The 19662-nt window shown below is 48.4% G+C and overlaps 6 protein-coding genes across 6 annotated transcripts; 3 read left to right on the top strand and 3 right to left on the bottom strand.

The window, feature by feature from the left end:
* Window positions 1-1099: 1099 nt before the first annotated feature.
* CTAM01_13871 (cytochrome P450 6A1) lies at window positions 1100-2900 on the top strand (the record flags this gene model as incomplete). The annotated part of the gene is made up of 3 exons (XM_060529873.1): window positions 1100-1437; window positions 1553-2618; window positions 2721-2900. 3 exons carry the CDS (start codon window positions 1100-1102, stop codon window positions 2898-2900), a joined length of 1584 nt encoding a protein of 527 aa, XP_060375532.1.
* A 1027-nt stretch (window positions 2901-3927) lies between these two features.
* On the top strand, window positions 3928-4941 carry CTAM01_13870 (thioesterase domain-containing protein; the record flags this gene model as incomplete). The annotated part of the gene is made up of 1 exon (XM_060529872.1): window positions 3928-4941. One exon carries the CDS (start codon window positions 3928-3930, stop codon window positions 4939-4941), a length of 1014 nt encoding a protein of 337 aa, XP_060375531.1.
* A 1334-nt stretch (window positions 4942-6275) lies between these two features.
* Window positions 6276-7124, bottom strand: CTAM01_13869 (uncharacterized protein; the record flags this gene model as incomplete). The annotated part of the gene is made up of 1 exon (XM_060529871.1): window positions 6276-7124. The coding sequence occupies one exon, from the start codon at window positions 7122-7124 to the stop codon at window positions 6276-6278; it is 849 nt and encodes a 282-aa protein (XP_060375530.1).
* A 2214-nt stretch (window positions 7125-9338) lies between these two features.
* CTAM01_13868 (siderophore iron transporter mirB) lies at window positions 9339-11385 on the top strand (the record flags this gene model as incomplete). Its single annotated transcript, XM_060529870.1, has 6 exons — window positions 9339-9541; window positions 9606-9876; window positions 9932-10277; window positions 10338-10590; window positions 10652-10774; window positions 10830-11385. 6 exons carry the CDS (start codon window positions 9339-9341, stop codon window positions 11383-11385), a joined length of 1752 nt encoding a protein of 583 aa, XP_060375529.1.
* Window positions 11386-11792: 407 nt separating this feature from the next.
* CTAM01_13867 (uncharacterized protein) lies at window positions 11793-15045 on the bottom strand (the record flags this gene model as incomplete). Its single annotated transcript, XM_060529869.1, has 4 exons — window positions 11793-11921; window positions 11990-12523; window positions 13283-14591; window positions 14645-15045. The coding sequence occupies 4 exons, from the start codon at window positions 15043-15045 to the stop codon at window positions 11793-11795; spliced, it is 2373 nt and encodes a 790-aa protein (XP_060375528.1).
* Window positions 15046-16213: 1168 nt separating this feature from the next.
* Window positions 16214-16442, bottom strand: CTAM01_13866 (uncharacterized protein; the record flags this gene model as incomplete). Its single annotated transcript, XM_060529868.1, has 2 exons — window positions 16214-16347; window positions 16412-16442. The coding sequence occupies 2 exons, from the start codon at window positions 16440-16442 to the stop codon at window positions 16214-16216; spliced, it is 165 nt and encodes a 54-aa protein (XP_060375527.1).
* Window positions 16443-19662: the final 3220 nt, after the last annotated feature.

The raw sequence follows: 19662 nt of genomic DNA, 5'->3' as shown, positions 1-19662 counted from the left end.
GTCAGGCAAGCACGGCAAGATGGGTAGCTCGCTGCTCGAGCTAGGGCCCTGCGGGTGGAATGCAGCCCGCCGAGCGAGGGAAGCAGATCGCGGACCCTTTGAACCCTGGAGGGGGCGTTACCCAATTGGGAGTTGCGTATTCGTGAGCGTTTCAATGGACCCAGCGACGTCCTGACATACGCAGGCTTGGGACTTTGGATCGCGTTCAAATGACCCGTCAAGAGGGAACCGAAGGGGCGATGGAAAGAAATCTGAGGCGCGGGGAGAGAGGTTTGGTATCCCGCCGCCGGAGCTCTTATCCTTGACGACATGATATCCTGAAGCTTTTTTTAGGCTTTTTTGCCACCCCGCACGACATCTTTCTTGAGAAGCTATCTGGGTACTGCGCAATCCGGGGACATGGTGCAGTTAGGCGGGAATTCAAGAAGCTTGCGCGGGAGAAACACAACTGGAAATGTTTGACGTGTTCCCCATTCTAGGGTGGTGCGTGATCGTAGTAGGGATCTCCCCCGATCGTTTGCTTGAGACTGAATGAGGGGTTCCAAATGACGGCAAGGAAGACGAGGAACAAAGGTTCCCTGGGTTTCCAAAGTTCCTCTGGCTCGCCTGGCTGTACCTTAGCGCAGACCCCAAAGTCAGTATTCCGTACTAGGGAAAAGGTGATGGATGTCTGTGAGTTTTCAATGACAAGGGTATCATCAGCTAGTTCATACTTGTAACCTCACTGCGCGGTGGTCACTTGGTGTTAGTCCCATCTTCCACTCGCTCCTCTTTACCCGAGCGTTTCGAACGGACTCGTCTCAGCTGGAGCCACACCCACTCTCCATCTGCTCTTATTACGCAGACTGATATCGTTCCTACCCTTTCTTTCTTCGTTTCTTACTTTCTCTGTTCCCTTCTCTGCAACTCTGTTTTGGTGAAGTCGTCTCTTGGATCTTTTCATCTCATCTTCGTGAGCTCTTCGAGCTCTCTTGGAAAAGGAAACATCGCCAGATAAGAAGAAACAATCTTCAACAAAAGGGCCGCCTCCTCACGACCAACTCCCAGACAACAATAAAAGATCAACAAAACCGGGAAAAGAAAGTCGGTCATCGCCACAATGTCCCTCGCGACAGCAGCAACCCAAACCCTCCTCCACCCGCAAACGTGGCCGACGTCGATCTGGGTCCTCCTCCTCACGGGACTCGCCTACGCCGTCGGCTTCCTCGCCTACCGCCCTTCGTTCCCGCGCAACGCGCCCAAGGTGGTGCGCGGGTGGCCCGTCCTCGGCACGCCGCGCTTCTTCACGGACCGGGGGAATTTCCTGGCCGAGGGGGCGCGGTTGGGCCGGTTCGGGAACTGGAGTTTTTATTTTGGGAAGATGAGGATTGTGGGGTTGTCCGGGGACGCCGGGCGGCGCGTGTTTTTTGAGAGTCGCGATTTGGATTTTACAAAGGGGTGAGTTTTCCATTTGTCTCTTTGCGTCGCTGTCGTTTGGGGTCATGGGGGAGCGGGAGTGGGGAGGTTGGCTGGGTTGGGTTGGCGATGACTTCGACTAACACCGTCATCACAGATACGGCGCCCTCTTCAACGCGACCCCGCGCATCGACGTCGCTAAAAACGGTACCCAAGCCGAGGAAGACAGCTTCGGCGCCAAATTCAACCGTAACCTCGTCAAGCTCCTCCGCAAGGAACTCCTCGACACGCGCCTCCCGCTGCTGATCAAAGACACGCGCGACACGATGGACGAACTCGCCGCCCGCGTCGGCGAGACCTCGACCGTCGCGAACAACATCGCCGGGTCGGAGACGGAGGGCATCAGCGACCCGTTCGAGGACATGTACCGCCTCGTGTTCAAGCTCACGATGCGCATGGTCGGCTGCGACGAGATCGCCGAAGACGAGGACCTGCTGCAGCGCGTGCTGCGGATATTCGAGGGGATCGATGGCGCGAGCACGGCGACGAAGGTCATGTTTCCTTGGATGCCGACGGTGGGGCACCTGAGGAGGGTGTATAGCGGTGCGCAGATGTACATGATTCTGGAGAAGATTATCAAGGAGAGGAAGGATCGCGGGGTTCCCGGGAGCGACGCGCTGCAGTATCTGATGGAGAACGGGGACAGCACGGTCGAGATGGTTGCGTTTATCGTCGGCGCGCTGTTTGCGGGGTTGATTAACAGCGGGATCAACGCCGCGTACCTGCTGTGTTTCATGGCGACGGAGGAGACGTGGTATAAGAAGGTGCAGGAGGAGGTGGATGGTGTCATTGCGAGGCATAGGCTGTCCGAGGAGGAGAGCGCCGAGCAGATTCTGGGGAGGCTCGATATGGAGACGTGGGAGGCCGAGTTTCCGATGATTGATTTGGGGTTGAAGGAGACGATTCGGCATACGATTACGGGGTGCGGGTTCCGGTATAACGGGAGCGGGAAAGATGTTGCTATCGGTGGGAGTGGTGAGGTTGTGCCGGATGATGCGTATGTTGTGTACCATTTCGATACCACGCACATGGATCCGGGTTTCTTCCCGGAGCCGTTGCGGTGGGATCCGGGACGGTATTTGCCTGGGCGGGAGGAGGATAAGAAAGATCCGCATGCGTTTATTGGGTGGGGTGCTGGGAGGCATCCGTGTCTTGGGATGAGGGTGAGTCTTTTCTTTTGGTGTTGCGTGATTCCCTGATATATCTGGGCATCTCTTCTCAAGATGCCTCGTACGGACATGACTGCTGACACTCTGGGAAAACAGTTTGCGAAGATGGAAATGGCCGTCACGACGGCGCTCTTTGTCGCGAGGTTCGACTATCACCTGGTGGACGCCAAGGGGAACAAGATGGCGAGGGTGCCCGAGGACTCTGTGGATCGGAACAAGCACTCTGCGTCCAAGCCAAGGGAGAAGATGTTTTTGAAGTATTCACTCAGGGCGTAGGAGGTTTCTTGGAGTGTATGATGTGAGTAGATGATCTAATCTAGATTGCATCGAATGGAATCACATTTATGAAGTAATGATGGAAGAGAAGTATATCGGGGATTTCTTTTCCCGTGACCATCTAAGGCAGTGAGTGTCTTTTTCCAAGTACAGGGGAGTTTTACTTGTGCGTCGGGTTCCATCTTCAGACGGTATTGATTCGACTTCATTGCTAAGAGGAAAAAGATTCGCGACTGGTGGTCCTGGCGGCAAAAAGATGTCTGTTCTTTGTAGAATGTAATGCGCTGATGATGTTTCTTTTCATCATCAGGAAAGACTCATGTTCGGCCCCCGACTCGGCGATATAAGTGCAGCACATCAACCAGAAAAACCCCCGAACCGGTGGGTCCCCTTCCCCCTCCGAAGACGGGACCGCCGAACGCCGATGCGGAAGGGAATGGAATCCCCCCGCGCCCCGCTGCAGACAGGAAGTCTGGAGGGGTCTACACACTCGCACTCTGTGGCGGGCGAGTGAGATTGATGGTTTAGTAAAGTAAGGTGGGCGGCGGATCCTTCATGCCAAATAGGCGCAGCTTGCGTCTGTCGTGCATGTGCTCGAGAACCTGTAGGTAAGCTGTAACTGCAAAGGTGGGCGCAGTAGCGACTCTGCGACGTGCGCAAATCTCATCTCATCTTTTTTTCCTCTTCTCAACCTCAACCACAGTCATCCTCCAGTCTCACTGAACGTTGTCTCCCCCGTTCATATTACGCTGCGGATATCCTTCTTCCCTCTTCACATGTCTCATCCTCTCATATCTTCTACCTTATCCAAAGTCATCTTCCGAGTAAACCGAAAGAGAGAGTGAGCGAAAGAGCTTTGGATCTGGGATCCCCGCATCATCGTCAGCACTTCTCCGATCGCGAATTCAAGATTGGCTCGCGATCCCGTCATCTCACTCAACCACCACGGTCTGCAAATTCCCTCACTCATACACTCAACACACGCAAAAACACTCGAGGGATCGACACCCTCACAAACCCGCCCAAAATGCGCACTCACCAAACCCCAACAGAATGCGAAGTCATCCAACCCGCCACCCCGCGCGGCCAAATCCTCACCCCCCTAATCCTCATCCACGACGGCGGCGGCACAACTTTCGCCTACCACTGCCTCTCCCAGCTCGCAGGCCGCGCCGTCTTCGGCATCGCGAACCCGCGCTTCCACTCCGGTGTGCCATGGGAAGGCGGCGTCCCCGAGATGGCGGCGGCGTACCTGCAAATGATTCGGAATACGGCTACCAAGGGGAGGGAGTTCCCCGCCCAGGCGCCGTACTCATATGTTACGACTGCTGATGGCGGGAGACTGAAGAGGAGGAGGATCTTGTTGGGCGGGTGGAGTCTGGGCGGGTTGCTCTCGTTGGAGATTGCGAGGTTGGTTGGCGAAGAGGATCGCGATATTGAGATTGTGGGGTTGCTCCTCGTGGATAGTGTGTATCCCGTCTGGCCAAAGGGTTCGGAGGTCAAGATTGGGAGGTTTGTCGAGGATGAGAAACTGGAGACGGAGGAGCCGAAGAATGTGAGGCTTGCGAAGAGGGCGATGAAGATGGCCGGGCAGGCTGTGAGGGTTTGGAAGATGCCGAGGTGCGGGGCTGCGAGTGAGACGGAGGTGGAGGTTCCCAAGGCCGTTGGCTATGCTGATGCCGATAGTTCCGATGGAGGAGGCGAAAGGGCAGGGCCGACGGCGGATGAAGCGGACGTGGAAAAGGACTTTTACGTTTCCAAGGAGGAGAAGGAGACGGCCGAGGTCATGTGGGAGAGACCGCCGCGGGCTGTGCTCGTCAAGGCCAAGGAGCATGTTCCGATGCCGATCGAGGGGATCAGTTCCGTGGATGTGTATCGTGGGGATGAGAAGCTTGGGTGGGATGGGTATTGTCCAGGGTTTGTGGAGGAGGTGTTGTTGACGGAGGGGAGTCATTTTGATATGTTTGCTTGGACGAACTGTGATGGGATAACGGAGAAGATTAACGAAGCTTGTCAGATACTGGAAGGGGTTACTATATGAGGTGGAAGTGAAAGGATCGGTGTGTGTGCTTTGCGATGCATGGCGTGGATTGGGTTTACTTTGCTGGAAGGACTTTTGGCATACGGAACAAATAGAGCACGGAGAGAGTAGAGCCAGATGTCATTGATTTAATGCTAATTGAGGTTGAGATCGTCTTTCTCATTCAGCTCGAGGATTGAGGCTCACGTAGATGGCCAAATGAAGGGTGATCGCAAGACCGTCGCATTGCACGGCCATGCTTACCTGGTAGTCGAGTGATGCCTGAGCACTGAAGATGACCACATCAGAAAGCATAGCTGGATGGCATATCTCGATGTCTTTATGAGAGTGGACGACGAGAAAATCTATTAGTTGCTTTGCACACTCCCCTCAATACCTTGCTCTGGTCTATAATGCTGACAATGGGGGCTGTTCTCGGTATGATGTGGAAGGCTTCGAGGGGAGCTATCTTGCCAGGCGGATGCGTCTAGGATGTACCTTCGTCATATTCCAGCGAAAAGGGTATATAACCCTCCTCAATCTCGTTCCTGTCACCAGCCAGCAGGCGCCTGTCTAGGTCGACGGGTCAGGTCAAACTGGCTGGGTGGTGGAGTGGTTTAAGGTCAACATTCTATACGCCAACCAGCCTACTCGACGACAGGCTTAGCGAGTACCCGAGTTCGAATCCCAGCATGAGCGCCAGAGATGTAGCCACACCGGTGGCGAACTCTTTTTTTTATTCTCATCTTATTTCTTTCTTAATGCCCGTGAATGCTAACTTAGACGGGGATCGTTATGATAATAGTAGACAGGTACGGACGGTCCTGCGGTCCCGGAGCAAAAGGAGGAAGTCGAGGTACTAAAATAAAATTGACACGGCAATTCAAAAAGGAATAATTGCAACCGCCGGGGTTCGAACCCAGGTCCCCAGCTGGTTCCCGGAATGGGAGGCTGGAATGCTAAACCACTGCACCACGGTTGCCTTGGTTGATTGAGAGATACTGAGAGCAGAGGGCAGGCAGCTCTTGGACGGACGCGGGTCTGTTCGGGGGTCACGGGGTGAAGAATTCCATCGTATTCCATTGGTGGTAGCCTGGCAGGTACATGTGGTTTGCTTCCTTCCCTGTCTTGTCCCGTTTGCCTCCCCGGAGGCGGAGGAACTTGAGCGGGCAGGCGCCGGAGAGATCCACCCGGAGCTGAGTCCGATGTCCCCATGCCCCCAGTCCCGGCCCGAGCTTCTTCAACGCTCCGGCTTGGCAACGGGAGGCCACAGATCCAGATATGGTCTGGCCGTCCGTTTGCCTCTCTTCCTTACTCATCTGACTGTCACCCCTTTCTCTTGCCTCCGCCGATACTCAATTCCCACGTTGCGCCTCAGCCGGCACAACCACCCTCTCCTTCTCAACAATGACAACCGGGGTCCTCGTCTCCGCCGCCGCTGCCACTGCCGCCGCCGCCGGAGTCCCCCCAGCCACAGTAGCAGGCGCCGCCACCTCCTGACCACTCCTCGCCCAAGCCTCAAGCGGCGTCGTCAACACCTTCTTCAACGCCCCAAAAGCGTACACGGAAAGATACATGAGCAACAGATTCATCATGCCCCAAAGCGCCACAAGCACCTGGAACACGACCCAGGGATTGTCAACGAGGTAATCGCCCAGTCCGATCCCCGCCTTCTCCTCAAACTCGGCGAGCGCGGTGGTGAAGTTCTTGCGCGCGCCGTCGTCGTCGGAGAAGAGACCCTCGCCGCCGGCTTCTTTGTCTTCTTTATCGGCTGCGTCGAGCGAGGACGCAAAGACGAAGAAGGCACCCATCAGCACGACGAGAAAGAGGGCGAAGACTACGCGCGCGAGCTGCAGGAGCCAGGTTACGGAGAAGAGGAAGAGGACGAGGGCGCCGTGGGGGGAGCCGTAGTCTGCTGTTGCGAGCCAGGTTGCCAGGTTGCCGCCGGCAGGAGTCGCGACGATGGCATTCCGGGGGTTTGTTGGTGTTTGCTGGAGTGCTGTCGAGGGCGAGGCGGCGACGATGAGCTTTGCGACGAGGAAGGTGAGGAGAGAGGGGAAGGCGATGAGCTGGAGGAGGCCTGGGTTCGAGTCTACAGCTGTGAGGCCGACGCCACCGAGGATGAGGAGGGTCCATGATCCGAGGATGGAGACGGCGAGGGTGGTGTAGAGCCATGAGATGGCTTGGCGGAAAATGTTGGCCATGGTTTACCGGATGGGTACTGTGATGGTGGGAGGATCTACGCGGGGGTACTCCGTATGTCCTGATGGGTGCTGGGGTCCAACGGCAGGCTCGGCGCCTCAGCTCAATTCGCACCAAGGTTTCTGGCCGATTGTCAGAATTGATATGTTCTTTTTCAACAGAGATTCGCTCGCTCGCTTACCTTGGCCTCTGACCTTGACTGTCGAGCTTGAGGCAGTCGGAGATGGGTGAGAGGTAAGACGAAGGTTGAAAGTGACAAAAAGGGGCTCCACTTGTCGTTGCCTGGGATTTTCAGGGTCCCAAAAGTGGCTTAGCGCATCCATCGGCAAAGCGAACTTTGTTGCGACCACCATCACACAAGTCTCTTGGTCAACGATCCTTCAAGCCATTTGAAGCCTCCGCGGTGGTCATCGGCAAGACATTTATTTGCAAGGCCAAGTCTAGGATACCAGGTAAAAATTGATGGCTGGGCTCAGATGTTGAATTTTTGATGTCTTTGCAGTCTGATGTGCTCGGAGTTACCCAGAGCTTGTGTGACGCTTGGCCTCATTCATACTTAGTATGGTGAAGTTTTGCCGACAGAGTCATGATGAGAAGAGTGAAAGGCACCCATCAACATAATTGAATGATTCCACTCCCGCAACAGATAATGCGACTAGTGGGTGGACGCGACAAACAGACACGACTCAAAGAGACTGTGTCCGGGATTGGGATTCCGACGCTGTAGCCTCGAGGACCAGCTCCACGGAAATCCTTCCTTCAACTCCCATGGTATCTGAAGTGTTGTGGCGATAAACCAACCTACTATATCTATCCAAAGAGGTATGGGGTCTAGATTCAACTCGGCCGAGTTTGGGAACACTTGGAATACAATTCCGAAAAGACGAAGCATCATATGGAACGGTCTGCCCATAACCTTGCCTTACGCTATCGCTGCCTATCAGTCCACGGAGTAAGTGGAGTCGATGCTGTTCTGCCCCATCCTAACATCGAGGGGTCCTAAGTGCTTGGATCTTGAGCTATGGAATATCCACAAAGACCTATCTAGCGCAATGGAGGCAGCGCATCAAATGAGTACATCGGAAAGGATCAGCCTGAAAGAGATGTTTCTTCCTCTAAACCATGGTAAAACGCACTGCAAAATATTTTGTGGCATCACGACGAGACCCAAGGTGGTGCCAGGCTGCATGGCCTACTCAGTCAACTTCTCAGCACTTTCGAACATTTCACGTGAACCCACCCAGGTATAAGCTTACTTCCATGACCAATAGATGATGAAGCCAACCGCAGAACAACGTTGCAGGAAATGTCACATTGTCGCCCCATGAGCCTTTCAAGAATGGATCCCAAGGATGCCCTCGGTCAGAACTTGGGGCCACCCAGATCCCGGGATGCCCCCGATGGCGACCCGTTTTCATCTTATCAGATCCGCTCTTGCATGCGGGCCAAGCATCAAAGTTTTTTTTTATCTGATCCGTTGCCAACCGTCCAACTGCACGCGCGCCAAGCCGGCGCGATACGACCTTCAGAGGATCCAACATCCCGCCCGTTCGTTGGCCAGCGCGGGAACCGCTCTAAGAGTCAAGGCTACGCGATGTCGCTTCTAGTGCAGATGGCAGCGCAAAAAGTCTTTAATACGACGTCTTGTGTCCCACTTGGCGGAACCACATCTAGAGAAGCAGGCTCGTAGCTACCGCTTTAGGACACCCATTCGCGGCGAGATATTCGCCCGGTTAGCCAACCATCAGCCAACAAAAAGATGCTGCCCAGTGCCAAGTCGTGATGTGTGGATCGAGTTCGTGCAAACTCGGGGACACCAACACGTCCGGCCACGGTCAATGTGAAGTTTTTGCACTCGCTGTGCCGTACGATCTCGTCCGATGCCGGAATTTTGCCGTGCCTGACAGTCATGTTGAACGGAAAAGGACCCTTGAAAAGTTGGTCTCGTTCGGCCTGCCAGTTCCGCTGCATGTGGTAACCGTGGTTTGGTAGAGTGGATTTACGTAACATTTCTGCTCGTCCTTTCGAGTTAAGCTTCTTGTCAATGGAAAATCGTTTCCTACTTTGTACTTTGTACTTTGTTCTGCATGATAAGTCGACTACATAACCCGGGGGCCCTTCTTGACATTTCCACTGTTGAGACTTTGTTTCTTCCGTCTCAAGACATACCCGCATCTCAATTCAAATCAGGCGTCCCGTGACAAGAGTTGCCCATTATGAGCTCCCCTTTCGTCCAGCAGGCCGCAGCCGAGAGCCAGACTCAGAGCCTCGACGAAAAGACACCAGGCAAGACCACGACGGAGATCAGCTCTGACAATGATGTCGAGAGCGAGAAGGAGGAGACCCAGAATGGTGTCAAGAAGATCCAGGCTATCACCACGGCTTGGACCTGGAGAGCCCTCATCTTTACCTACATCTTGTAAGTGTGATCCAAGACAGCAGGACTTGAATGATCCCCGGACTGACGCAGATGCTCTTCCTAGGATCTGGGTGACGTCTTACACACATTCAATGCAACAGCAGATGAACAGCAACCTCGGACCCTACGTTACTTCATCGTTCCGCCGTCACGGCCTTACCGCCACCACCGGTATCGTCTCAGGCCTGGCTAGCGGTGTCTCGCAGTTGCCCCTCGCCAAGATCCTCAACATCTTTGGTCGCATGGAAGGCTACATGCTGGCTCATCTCCTCTGCTGCTTCGGTCTGATCTTGATGGCTGTCTGCCGCAACGTGGAGACCTACGCCGCTGCACAGGTTCGTCCTCTGATTTCTTGTCTACCCCAAGTTGTTACTTACACTATCGAACTAGGTCTTTTGGGCTGTTGGAAGTGGTGGTATTGGCTACATCCACACTGTTCTCATCTCCGACACCACGTCTATCCGGAACCGAATGATTATCTACACGCTCAACTCGACCGCGTACATTGCCAATGCATTCGCCGGACCTATCGTTGCGCAGCTGTTCAACGACCATAGCAGCTTCCGATGGGCGTTTGGCTCTTTTGCTATCATCTTCCCCGCCTTTGGTTCCATGATTACGATTATGTTGTGGTGGAACCTCAGGAAGGCGTACAAGCTAGGCCAAGGACCGGAGTTGAAGCAGAGCGGCCGGTCTCTGAAGGAGTCATTCTTCTTCTACTGCACAGAGTTTGATGGTAAGTTCGAGGCAACTCCATGGACGCCGGCACATTAGCATGTACATTAACAACATTCAGTCGTCGGCATGTTCCTCATCATGTTCGGCTTCTCCCTATTCCTGCTGCCGTTCAGCTTGGTCTCATACACAGCCAAGAAGTGGGCTGCCGGCCACATCATTGCCATGATTATCCTTGGAATCTTCTGTCTCGTTGCCTTTGGTTTCTGGGAGAAGAAATACGCAACTACACCTCTTGTTCCATGGGTCAACCTCAAAGACCGGACTATCCTAGGATCGGCCGCCGTGGCTGGTGTCATCGGGTTGAGTTTCAGGTAATTAACACAATATCTCTCAAATCAGTCCACGGAGACGATCGCTAACGTTCTTAACTAGCTCATGGGATTCTTTCTTCTCATCGTACCTCCAGGTCGTGCACCGCCAGAGCATTAGCCAGGCTGGTTTCATCGGCAACATCTACACGATTGCTTCCTGCACTTGGGGACCCATCGTAGGACTGTAAGCCATGCCACACCTTCTCCCGATGAGCTCCAATGCTAACCCACATTCCTAGTCTCATCCGTCAGACCAACCACTACAAGTGGATCGCCTGCGCCGCAATCCCCGTCGCCTGCCTCTCCACCGGCCTCCTCATCCACTTCCGCACCCCCGACACCTACATCGGCTACATCATCATGTGCCAGATCCTCAAGGCCGTATCCGCCGGTACAATCATCATCTGCGAGCAGCTCGCCGTCATGTCCGTGGTCAGGCACAACGAAGTCAGCGTGATGCTGGCCCTCATCGGCCTGGCCACCTCGGTCGGTCGGTCCATCGGCCGCGCCATCTCGGGTGCCATCTGGACGAATGAGTTCCTCGACTTCTTGCTCAAGTACCTTCCCGAGGACAACAAGGCTGATGCTGCTACGATTTACGGAGACATCAAGGTGCAGCTTTCGTATGCTTGGGGAACTCCCGCTCGCGCTGGTATTGTACATGCTTATGGAGATGTTCAGCGGCATATGGTTATTTGCGGTGCGGCTTTCATGCCTTTGGCGCTGGCTTGTGTGTTTTTGTGGAAGAATGTCAATGTTGCGAAGGTGCAACAAACCAAGGGCCAAGTCTTCTAGTTGAGCGTACAGGTATTGTGTGGATGAGATCGAAATAAAGCAGGAATGTCTTCAGATAGCCTTTCTTCCAAATGTCTGTTTACACTACATATAGCAAAGTAATACAAGACCATGAATCTCCTTGGAGAACGATGAATTCAAATTTGTCGCAGGAATATGATTGACGAGCGCAAGTGCTGCCTGCATTAGCAGTCCCGATTTCATGGAGGAAACATCCTTAATTACTACTTATATATAGTCTCTCGAAAAGAAGATGTATTCAATGAAAATTAGCTATGAAAACAATACACGCAAATCCGAGGTAAACACGATTCGCCGCTAGAGAAACAAGCCCTTTTGCTTTCCACTTCTCTTTCATTAAATATTCCATAGTAGCCATAGGGTATTTTGCGAGTTCGATTCGACTTTTAGGGTTCCGCATTGTCGTACGACCCAATATTCTGCCGAGAACATTCCGCTTCGGCTTCACTAATAGGGTTTGGAGTGCCACCGCATTTTTCGGTTGAGCTAACTGAACAATCTGGGAAAAAGACACCCTATAAGCTGGCCTAGTCAGTGTCTCGGCTTCTTCATCTTGTTCCGAATAAGTGGTGCTATTGCAAACAAGAATCTCCACTTCGGCATCTGCCCCAGACTGAAGAAAGCTTTCGACCATTGAAAACGTATCGTTCAAGTGCTCCATACTCTCTCTGTTCCTGACTTTCCAAACAGGAGTTCGAGACTCGTCAGCGCAAAAGGCGCTCAGAAGACATGCGACACGGTACAAGAAGGCCTCCCAAACAGATACAAAGCATCTTTCGCCCTTCAGAGACGATTTCAGACCACAAGCCGTGACAAGCTCATTCGGATGCCAGCCCTCTTGAAGCAAGAAATCTACCAAGGCTGGAACAGACGAGTACGCGGCCGTGATCAGAAGGTTGACATTAGATGTATCAACAATAGTCGGATTGTCCATACTCGCCACAGTTGTCTTGACGTACTGAGCCATGCCATAAGTCGCAGCGAAGTGCAGAAACGAAAAGGGTTCCCATACTGTTGGACCCATTTTCTCTTGTTGCTTAGACTTGGGAATCAGAATGTTTTGTGATAAGAAAGGTGGGGAGTGTTGTTGATTACCGCAGACAACAACAGCCAATTCCTGAACCAGTACAGTAAAAAAGTCTAGACGCTGAATTGGAGAGAATCGAAAAGAGTCAAAAAAGTCTAACATCTTGAAGTAACAACCAGGGTAAGCATGTTCCGACAAATGGAGATGCGGTTCAGGACAATGTCTAATCTCTGCTATCAGAAGCTCAGCCTTTACTGCTGCCTCTTGCTCGGCTGTTATGAGCGGCCGTTGGACTAGGCTTGGCAACCATTCTTCCGCAAGAAAGTCTCTGACGGTCCGATGGAAAAAGCAAAAGTAGGTTTGGTAGTAGGACCCACAGCCGTGTTTGGTACTTGTGAGGTATGCCAAATGTTCACTTGCCTCCATCTCAACCAAGCCCCTTGTCAAGGTGTGCAACTGGCTTCGTGCCTTCCTGTGCTCTGTTTCAATCCGAGTCTCGGTGTACTTGTCATGATTTGAGCGCCTGGGTAGACCCATTAGCGATCGCAAAGTACGAGATTCGTTCAGCCACGAGAGCGCGAGGGCGTTGAGACGGATTCTGGGCTCGCTTGCTAACAGCTGCAAGAGAATCGTCGACCGCAATCTCACAGATGGAGATGGATCAATGCTGTCAAGCATCTGATGAAAAAGTTGATTGAGACTTTTGGGACACTCTTCCAGCCTCTTTTGGATAGAAAACTCGTCTTCGTGTTCTAGAGCCGCATTCAACAAAGCCCTGACGACGAGGCTTGCCCAGAGAAACACACCGTCGGCGCGTTCCACAATTTTTTGAACCATACCCAGACATACCGCTTGACCTTTTTCGAAGGTAGGCTCGCTCAGATACTTTTTAATTTGATCCTCGGCAAAGGCGTGTATGTCGGCTTTGGTCAACTTATGAAGCTCAAAGAATGTCTTGCTGGCGCCAAAGATGTCGAGGGTAACGGTCGATGGCCGGGCTGAGCATATTATCTTGACATTATCTTTCCGTGACCATTTTCTTAGCATCTCTGCAAGATGTTTTTGATCAAGAGGATCTCCCTCATATTCGTCTAGCCCATCAATGAAGTAACAGAAGAGATAGCTAGCGGCGTTCTCTAATGACTGCAAACGACTGAAGGCCGCCTCTAACTCTGAGAGTGATATGGCTGCTGAAAGAGGGGAGAAGCCTATCCCAGTAAGAGTTGGAATGACCGTTTCAAGTAGTTCAGGGCACTGCCTTAAAGTATGAAAGAGAACAGCGCGGTAGAATCCCTCAAGAGACTTCTGAAGAGGATCGCCAGAGCTCCAGAAGAATGTGTTGACGATCACAAGCTTTCGTTTGCTGGCGCAATCCACCAGCGTTTCTCTTACGCTGGAGTGATGGCTAAGGAATTTCATGAGCGTTGACTTTCCACTGCCCGCTTTCCCGCAGACGAAGAAAACCTCTCCTTCATCTGCCAAGAAGGAATGAAGGCTCTGAGACATAGCCTCCCGATTTTGAGTCTCTTCAAGTAGCTGCTTCTCCAAAGCTATGCGATGGTGATCTACTAGCTCTTCCTCTTCTGATTTGGGCGAGGAGGAAAAGGAAGATCGTCGAGACTCTCTCGGAGAATTTGAGCCGTTTGTGTCGGTTGAATCTAAAGTGGTGGATGGCGGGAAACCATCGACTATCCAAGCAAAAGTGTTTGATACAGCATCGGAGACGCTGTTCTCTCTTTGAAATATCGCGTCGAAGTACAAACTATCAAGTGTCTTATTTTCTGCCTCGAGAGTGCTGGCACACAATTTGAAGTCATGGAGAAGTCTTGCGAGATCTCTGAGATCATTGCCCACAATCGCATGGTACTGAATGTTGTGTGTAGATGGTTCGTTGGCTGCATGTATCTTGTGGGAGGCTTTTCCGAAAAATTCGTCTTGGTCAAGTTCGTTGACAGGAGGCGAGAGTGTCTTTATGAAGTCACGATCGTTTGAAACTTGCTGATCCCAAAACTGTCTCGAGCTAGTAGTTCTCATACGCTCTAGTAGTTCGGAGAGTTGATTGTGTAGTGCATCCAACTTTGCAGCGTGCTCGTTTTCAAGTCGACTGCTATCGTCTCGTATCCGCTCGAGTTGAGCCTTGATGGGCGATTGGTCTCGGCTGCAAAATGGTCAGTCATGCATCTTTCTAGCTGGGTTCCTGAGCTAACTCACTAAATATTGAGTGTCAAGTGAAGAATAATCTGTTGACGGTACTGATCCAGTCTTTTCTCAATCGAAGCGACCTCTTTCTGTTTGCGCGCACCGGCAATCGCGGCCTTGAAACTCTGGAACAACCTTTTCTCGCGCCTCTCTAGCCCTGCAAGAAGCTTCAAGAGATCGTCTGACAAGGTTCGGCACTGCTCTGACAACTTTGCCAACTCCGCATCATGTCCTCTGGAGGCTGGACTCAACTCGGCTGCAGCCTTTTCGAGGTCGATGATGACATTGCCTACGTGTATGTTTTCGGCTGTGGCACCCGTCGCGGATTCGTAAATTTCGTAAGTTCTTTTGGCTACCTTGTAACAAATGTCGATGAAAGTCAGGATACTTGAAGCTAGGCCAGCAGCCTCCATAATTAAGTCGCCCCGTTGAGGGTTCCTGCACCAGGACTAAGGAGGGGTTCCGGGAATGGAGATGTCTGGGTGAACTTGGCAAATATTGAGGGGGTTGAACAATCAGGCTGCAGTACTGAGCCTGTGTTCTTATGCAGCTTGCGGCGTTGGCCAATACATCTGCCCCTCAGGTAGTTTGAAGCGACCCTATCAGAGAAATTCTACTTTCCTGAACCAATAGCTGCTGCCGCACTTTTTCTTTGAGTGGTCGTACGTTTCGACCTCGAGGCGCGGATGCCTTTGAAAGCTTTCTTAATGCCACAAATGTTCTCATACCATTGATGGAACGACCACCACCGCCATTGCCGCTTCCATCAACGGCTCCATCTCTACTGTCTCCTCTGGCGAGCTTAACGCACCAACGGTCCTTCTGCCAAAACCACATGTCCCAGTCTATCGGTGTGTATATAGTGATGAATGCCGTGATACGTCGAGGTGACCGTGATTCAGGGATTGAGGGCGTCGGGGAGGCATATTGCCCTGGTGCGGCATGCATCTTACGGGGGTTCTCAGAAGCGTGGCACTTTCACTCCTCGGGGCCAAAATCGAGGCGCCATCGAAGACCTCAAATTTCTGTGTGATACAAATTTGGGAAGAGCAGCAAATTATCGATCGTCATTGCAGATTTCGTCGCAACATATCGTGCTGTTCCAATGCGTGGTGTTTTCAAGTTTGCTTTCGTACGCAAGAGCCCGGTCCCCAAGATGAAATTGGCTTATAAAATGTGACACCATTGCTAATGCTTCGTCACATGCGACTTGACACGGAAATGCATTATAGCATGTCGAGGTCGTGTAATCGCAAGTCATCTCTGGAGCCCCCGGATACCACGCTCGGTAAACGTCACGAAAAGCAAGTGAATATTATTGGAAATTAAGTGATTCTAGGCTTTCTATAGCAATACAGAGAAGGCTCAAATATCACCTGCCTTTTCCGGCAAGCAATACTCAGACTTTGTTGGGCCGCCGTCCGTCTCCTCCGCCTTTTTCAATACTTCGGCATCTGCCCTCTCGCGCTCGGCGCGACGTTGATCTTTGACTTGGCTCCTCATGCCCTCCACCTTCTTTTCAAGTCTTTTCAGCATCTTATCGCTCGTTGTTCAGTCTTTCTTCCACTCTCCAATCTTGAGTTAGAGTGCATAGAAGCCGAAAGTGACAAGAATCCATGTTTCTGACAGCTTGTATGCAGACCAGAAAATTGTGCGCGGGTAAGTCCAAAAGGCGAAGATAATGGAGATAAAAATAACGCTTGCGGATATTGGGACTAGAGATGTCTGTCAGTGCACTGCGAGAAGTTGACAGCAATGGCTGGGATTTCGATTGCTTACACATCCAACTCGCCTGGTCTCCAAAAGACATGTTGGTGTCGCCAATGTCTCTATTGTTCATGCCGAACACACTCGACATGAACGATAGCGGTAGCTTCGCATCAATGTTAGCTTCCAAAATCGCAATGCAGAAAGGGGAAATGGAGAAATGAGAGGGCAATGAACGAAAGCAAGAAGCTTAACGTACAAATATGATGGTAACAATCGTAAAGATCATGACGGATCTTCCTTGGCGAACGCTTTCGTCTGCTTGCCTGACTGACTGCCATGCCTGTAGAATGCTAGCCTGCTGCTGTTTCAGGTCAAGAAGGTCTTTGATCTGGATATTCTCGGTTAGCGTGTGTGTAAACCTAGATATTGAAAGAAGAACCCACGCCTTGCGAGGTAGTCTCAGCGCTTTTGCGCAGGCTTTCGAGCTCGTTCATCCGGTCGTCCACATCTGATATGAGATCGTATGCTTGTTTGCGGAACCAAGTAAACTCATCCTTCTCGCGTTCCTCTTGTTTCCTAGCCTCTTCCGTAGACGTGATGTCTTCGCCGCTTCGCGACATTGACCGGGAACGAAAGTAGTCCCGATTGCCATCCGGGCTGAGTGTCTCGTCCCGCCATTTACCACTCGGGTCGTAGATATTTTCAACGTGCTTTACGAACCGCTTGATGACTTCCCTTTGTTTCCCATTGACATGTATCATGATGCCTAGTTCATCGATAATGTCTTTTATTTCTCGCTGCAGCTTGCCCTCAGGGTTGATGTTGAGAAGCGGAACGTGGAGATGGGATGTGTCCTCAAAGGCTGACTTGGAGTGGTAAACCTTGGAGGCTTGCTCAGTCCAGTGCCATAAATGCTGGAAAGAGACTGTTTGTTTGTTTTGCTATATACTAGTTAGTTCTAGTTGACGTGGTTGCAGCCAGTAAGTAAGCCTACCAGAGTGCCGATGGACTCTGCGTGTTGGATTACGAGGCAGAAAAGGGGCCTTATTAAGTAGTTAGGTAGGGGTAGTAAGTAGGCAGTCTGGGCCCGTGCAGACGGACCCTTCTACCTACTTACACCTACAGAGGGATCGCGGGCCCTACCCATAATCTTCCCCTCTTATATACACATAATAAACCTATATTAACTTATTAACCTAGTTACGACCAAAAAGTTTAACTTATTTATATATATATTAATATTAATTAGTAATTAAATTATATATATATTTTTATTATAAGTTAGTAAGGATATAATTATAAAAGAGATAGCCTCGACCTACTTTACTAACTATTTTAACTTATTAACTTAATTTTATCTATTTAATTAATAATAAGCGGCCTAGTTTATACTACTTTAACTCTTTTTTATTATTACTAATTAATAACTAATTAACTAATTACGGGCTATTAAGAGCACGCTTTATTACGTATAATCTCTTTTATTAAAACTACTATTATAAAAAAATTAACTATTTTATTACTACTATTAACCTCGTTTTTGTTATTAATATTATCTTTATTAGCTTTATTATAATTACTAACTTCTCTCTAATTAAGCTACTTATAAAAAAATCTATTTTAAATATATTATAGCTAAGTACTATTTTAAATTAATAATAAATAAGAGGAGATTAACTATTAAGAAATTAATTTAATAATCGCTAGCGTATTAATACTTAATAATAACAAGACCTTTAGAATTATAAATACGTTAATAATAATATTCTTTTATAAATAGTAAAGTATTTTAAAATACTAAAAAAAAAAAAAGATTTTAATAGTAGTAGTAGTAAGGATCTATTTTATATTATTAATAAATCTATATTTTTTTAATTTAATAAAAGCTCCGAGATTAGATATTACGACTTAATATATATAACTAACCTAGAGGCTAGCCTACTAGCCGCGGTAACTAAGTATACTATATATATAAATAAAATAGGGATATAGCTATTCCTCATAGAATAAAAAAACTATAAATAAGTTACGTACTAATAAAATAAGGATTATTTTAGATTAGAATAATTTAATATAACTTAAGGGCCGAACGATTATTTTAAATTAGAATAATTAAGGATAACTTAAAAAATAAAGGATATATTTAAAAACGAGATTTATATATAGTATAAGTTTAAGCTAGGTTTAAAAATAAACTTTTATAATTTTTTTAATAATTAACTTAGTATTAAATCTTACGATTATTTTTAGCTATTTTTATTAAAAAACCTCTTTTAATAAAATTACGATTAATTACTAAAGCCTTATTTATTTTATAATTTATAAATATAATTTTAAAAAAGCTATTTATAATTATAATACTATTTATTTAGTATTCGTAGCCTTAATTTTTATTAATATATTTATTATAACTAGCTAACTATAATACTTTAATTACTCTTATTTAATAAGTTTATTTTATAAAGATTAACTAAATAGTACGAACGATATTTTCTAAAATAACTTTATTTACCTCCTTAACTAGCCTTAAGGGTAAGGGACCTACCCTTTTTAAAAACTTAAATAAAAAAATAAAGAATACTAAAAATTTTAAAAAAGAACTCGATTTTACCTTAAAAATCTATATTATTATATAAAAACGCTTTAAAAAAAATAATAAAAATATTACTTAAATATAAGCTATACTTAACGAAACTATAAGCTATTTAAAGATTAAAATTAAGGAGGCTAAATACTTAACTTAATAAGTTAATACGCTTTAGGGAGCTACTAATATTATTATTACTCCTTTTTAAAAAGGATAATAAAAACTTAAGCTTAATACGCTAATTATTTATAACGGTACCCTAAGAACCCTTAAGGGATTTTTAATTTAAGTTAAGAACTATTAAAACTTCTATTATAGGGATTTTATTAATAAAATTAAGAAAGTTATATACGCTACTAGCTTTTTTAAAGAACGAGCTTTTAAATAGTTTAAACTAATTTAAGAGGAATATTTTAATAAAGAAACGTTCGACGAATACTTTACTAAAGTACGTAATATTTATTATAGCTTTAATAAGTTTAAAAAAGCTTTTAGATCCTTATTTTAAAATCTTAATAAAAAAATAATAAGCTAAATATAACCTTACGTAATTATAATAAACTAAGTTAATAAAAGAATACTTTACTAAGTTTAAATATTTTAGTATTTAGCTAGACTTTATAAACGATATTAAAATATTTATATTTTATTAAGAATTAAAGGACGAAGTTAAAGACGAACTAATCTAACTTAATAAACTTAATAACTTCTTTTAATATAATAAGCTTATTAT

This window comes from Colletotrichum tamarilloi (assembly GCF_030869305.1).
Source record: "Colletotrichum tamarilloi strain Tom-12 chromosome Unknown Scaffold_107.1, whole genome shotgun sequence".
Taxonomy (NCBI): domain Eukaryota; kingdom Fungi; phylum Ascomycota; class Sordariomycetes; order Glomerellales; family Glomerellaceae; genus Colletotrichum; species Colletotrichum tamarilloi.
Note: the sequence above shows the minus strand (reverse complement) of the source record. Positions and strands in the feature narration are given on the sequence as shown.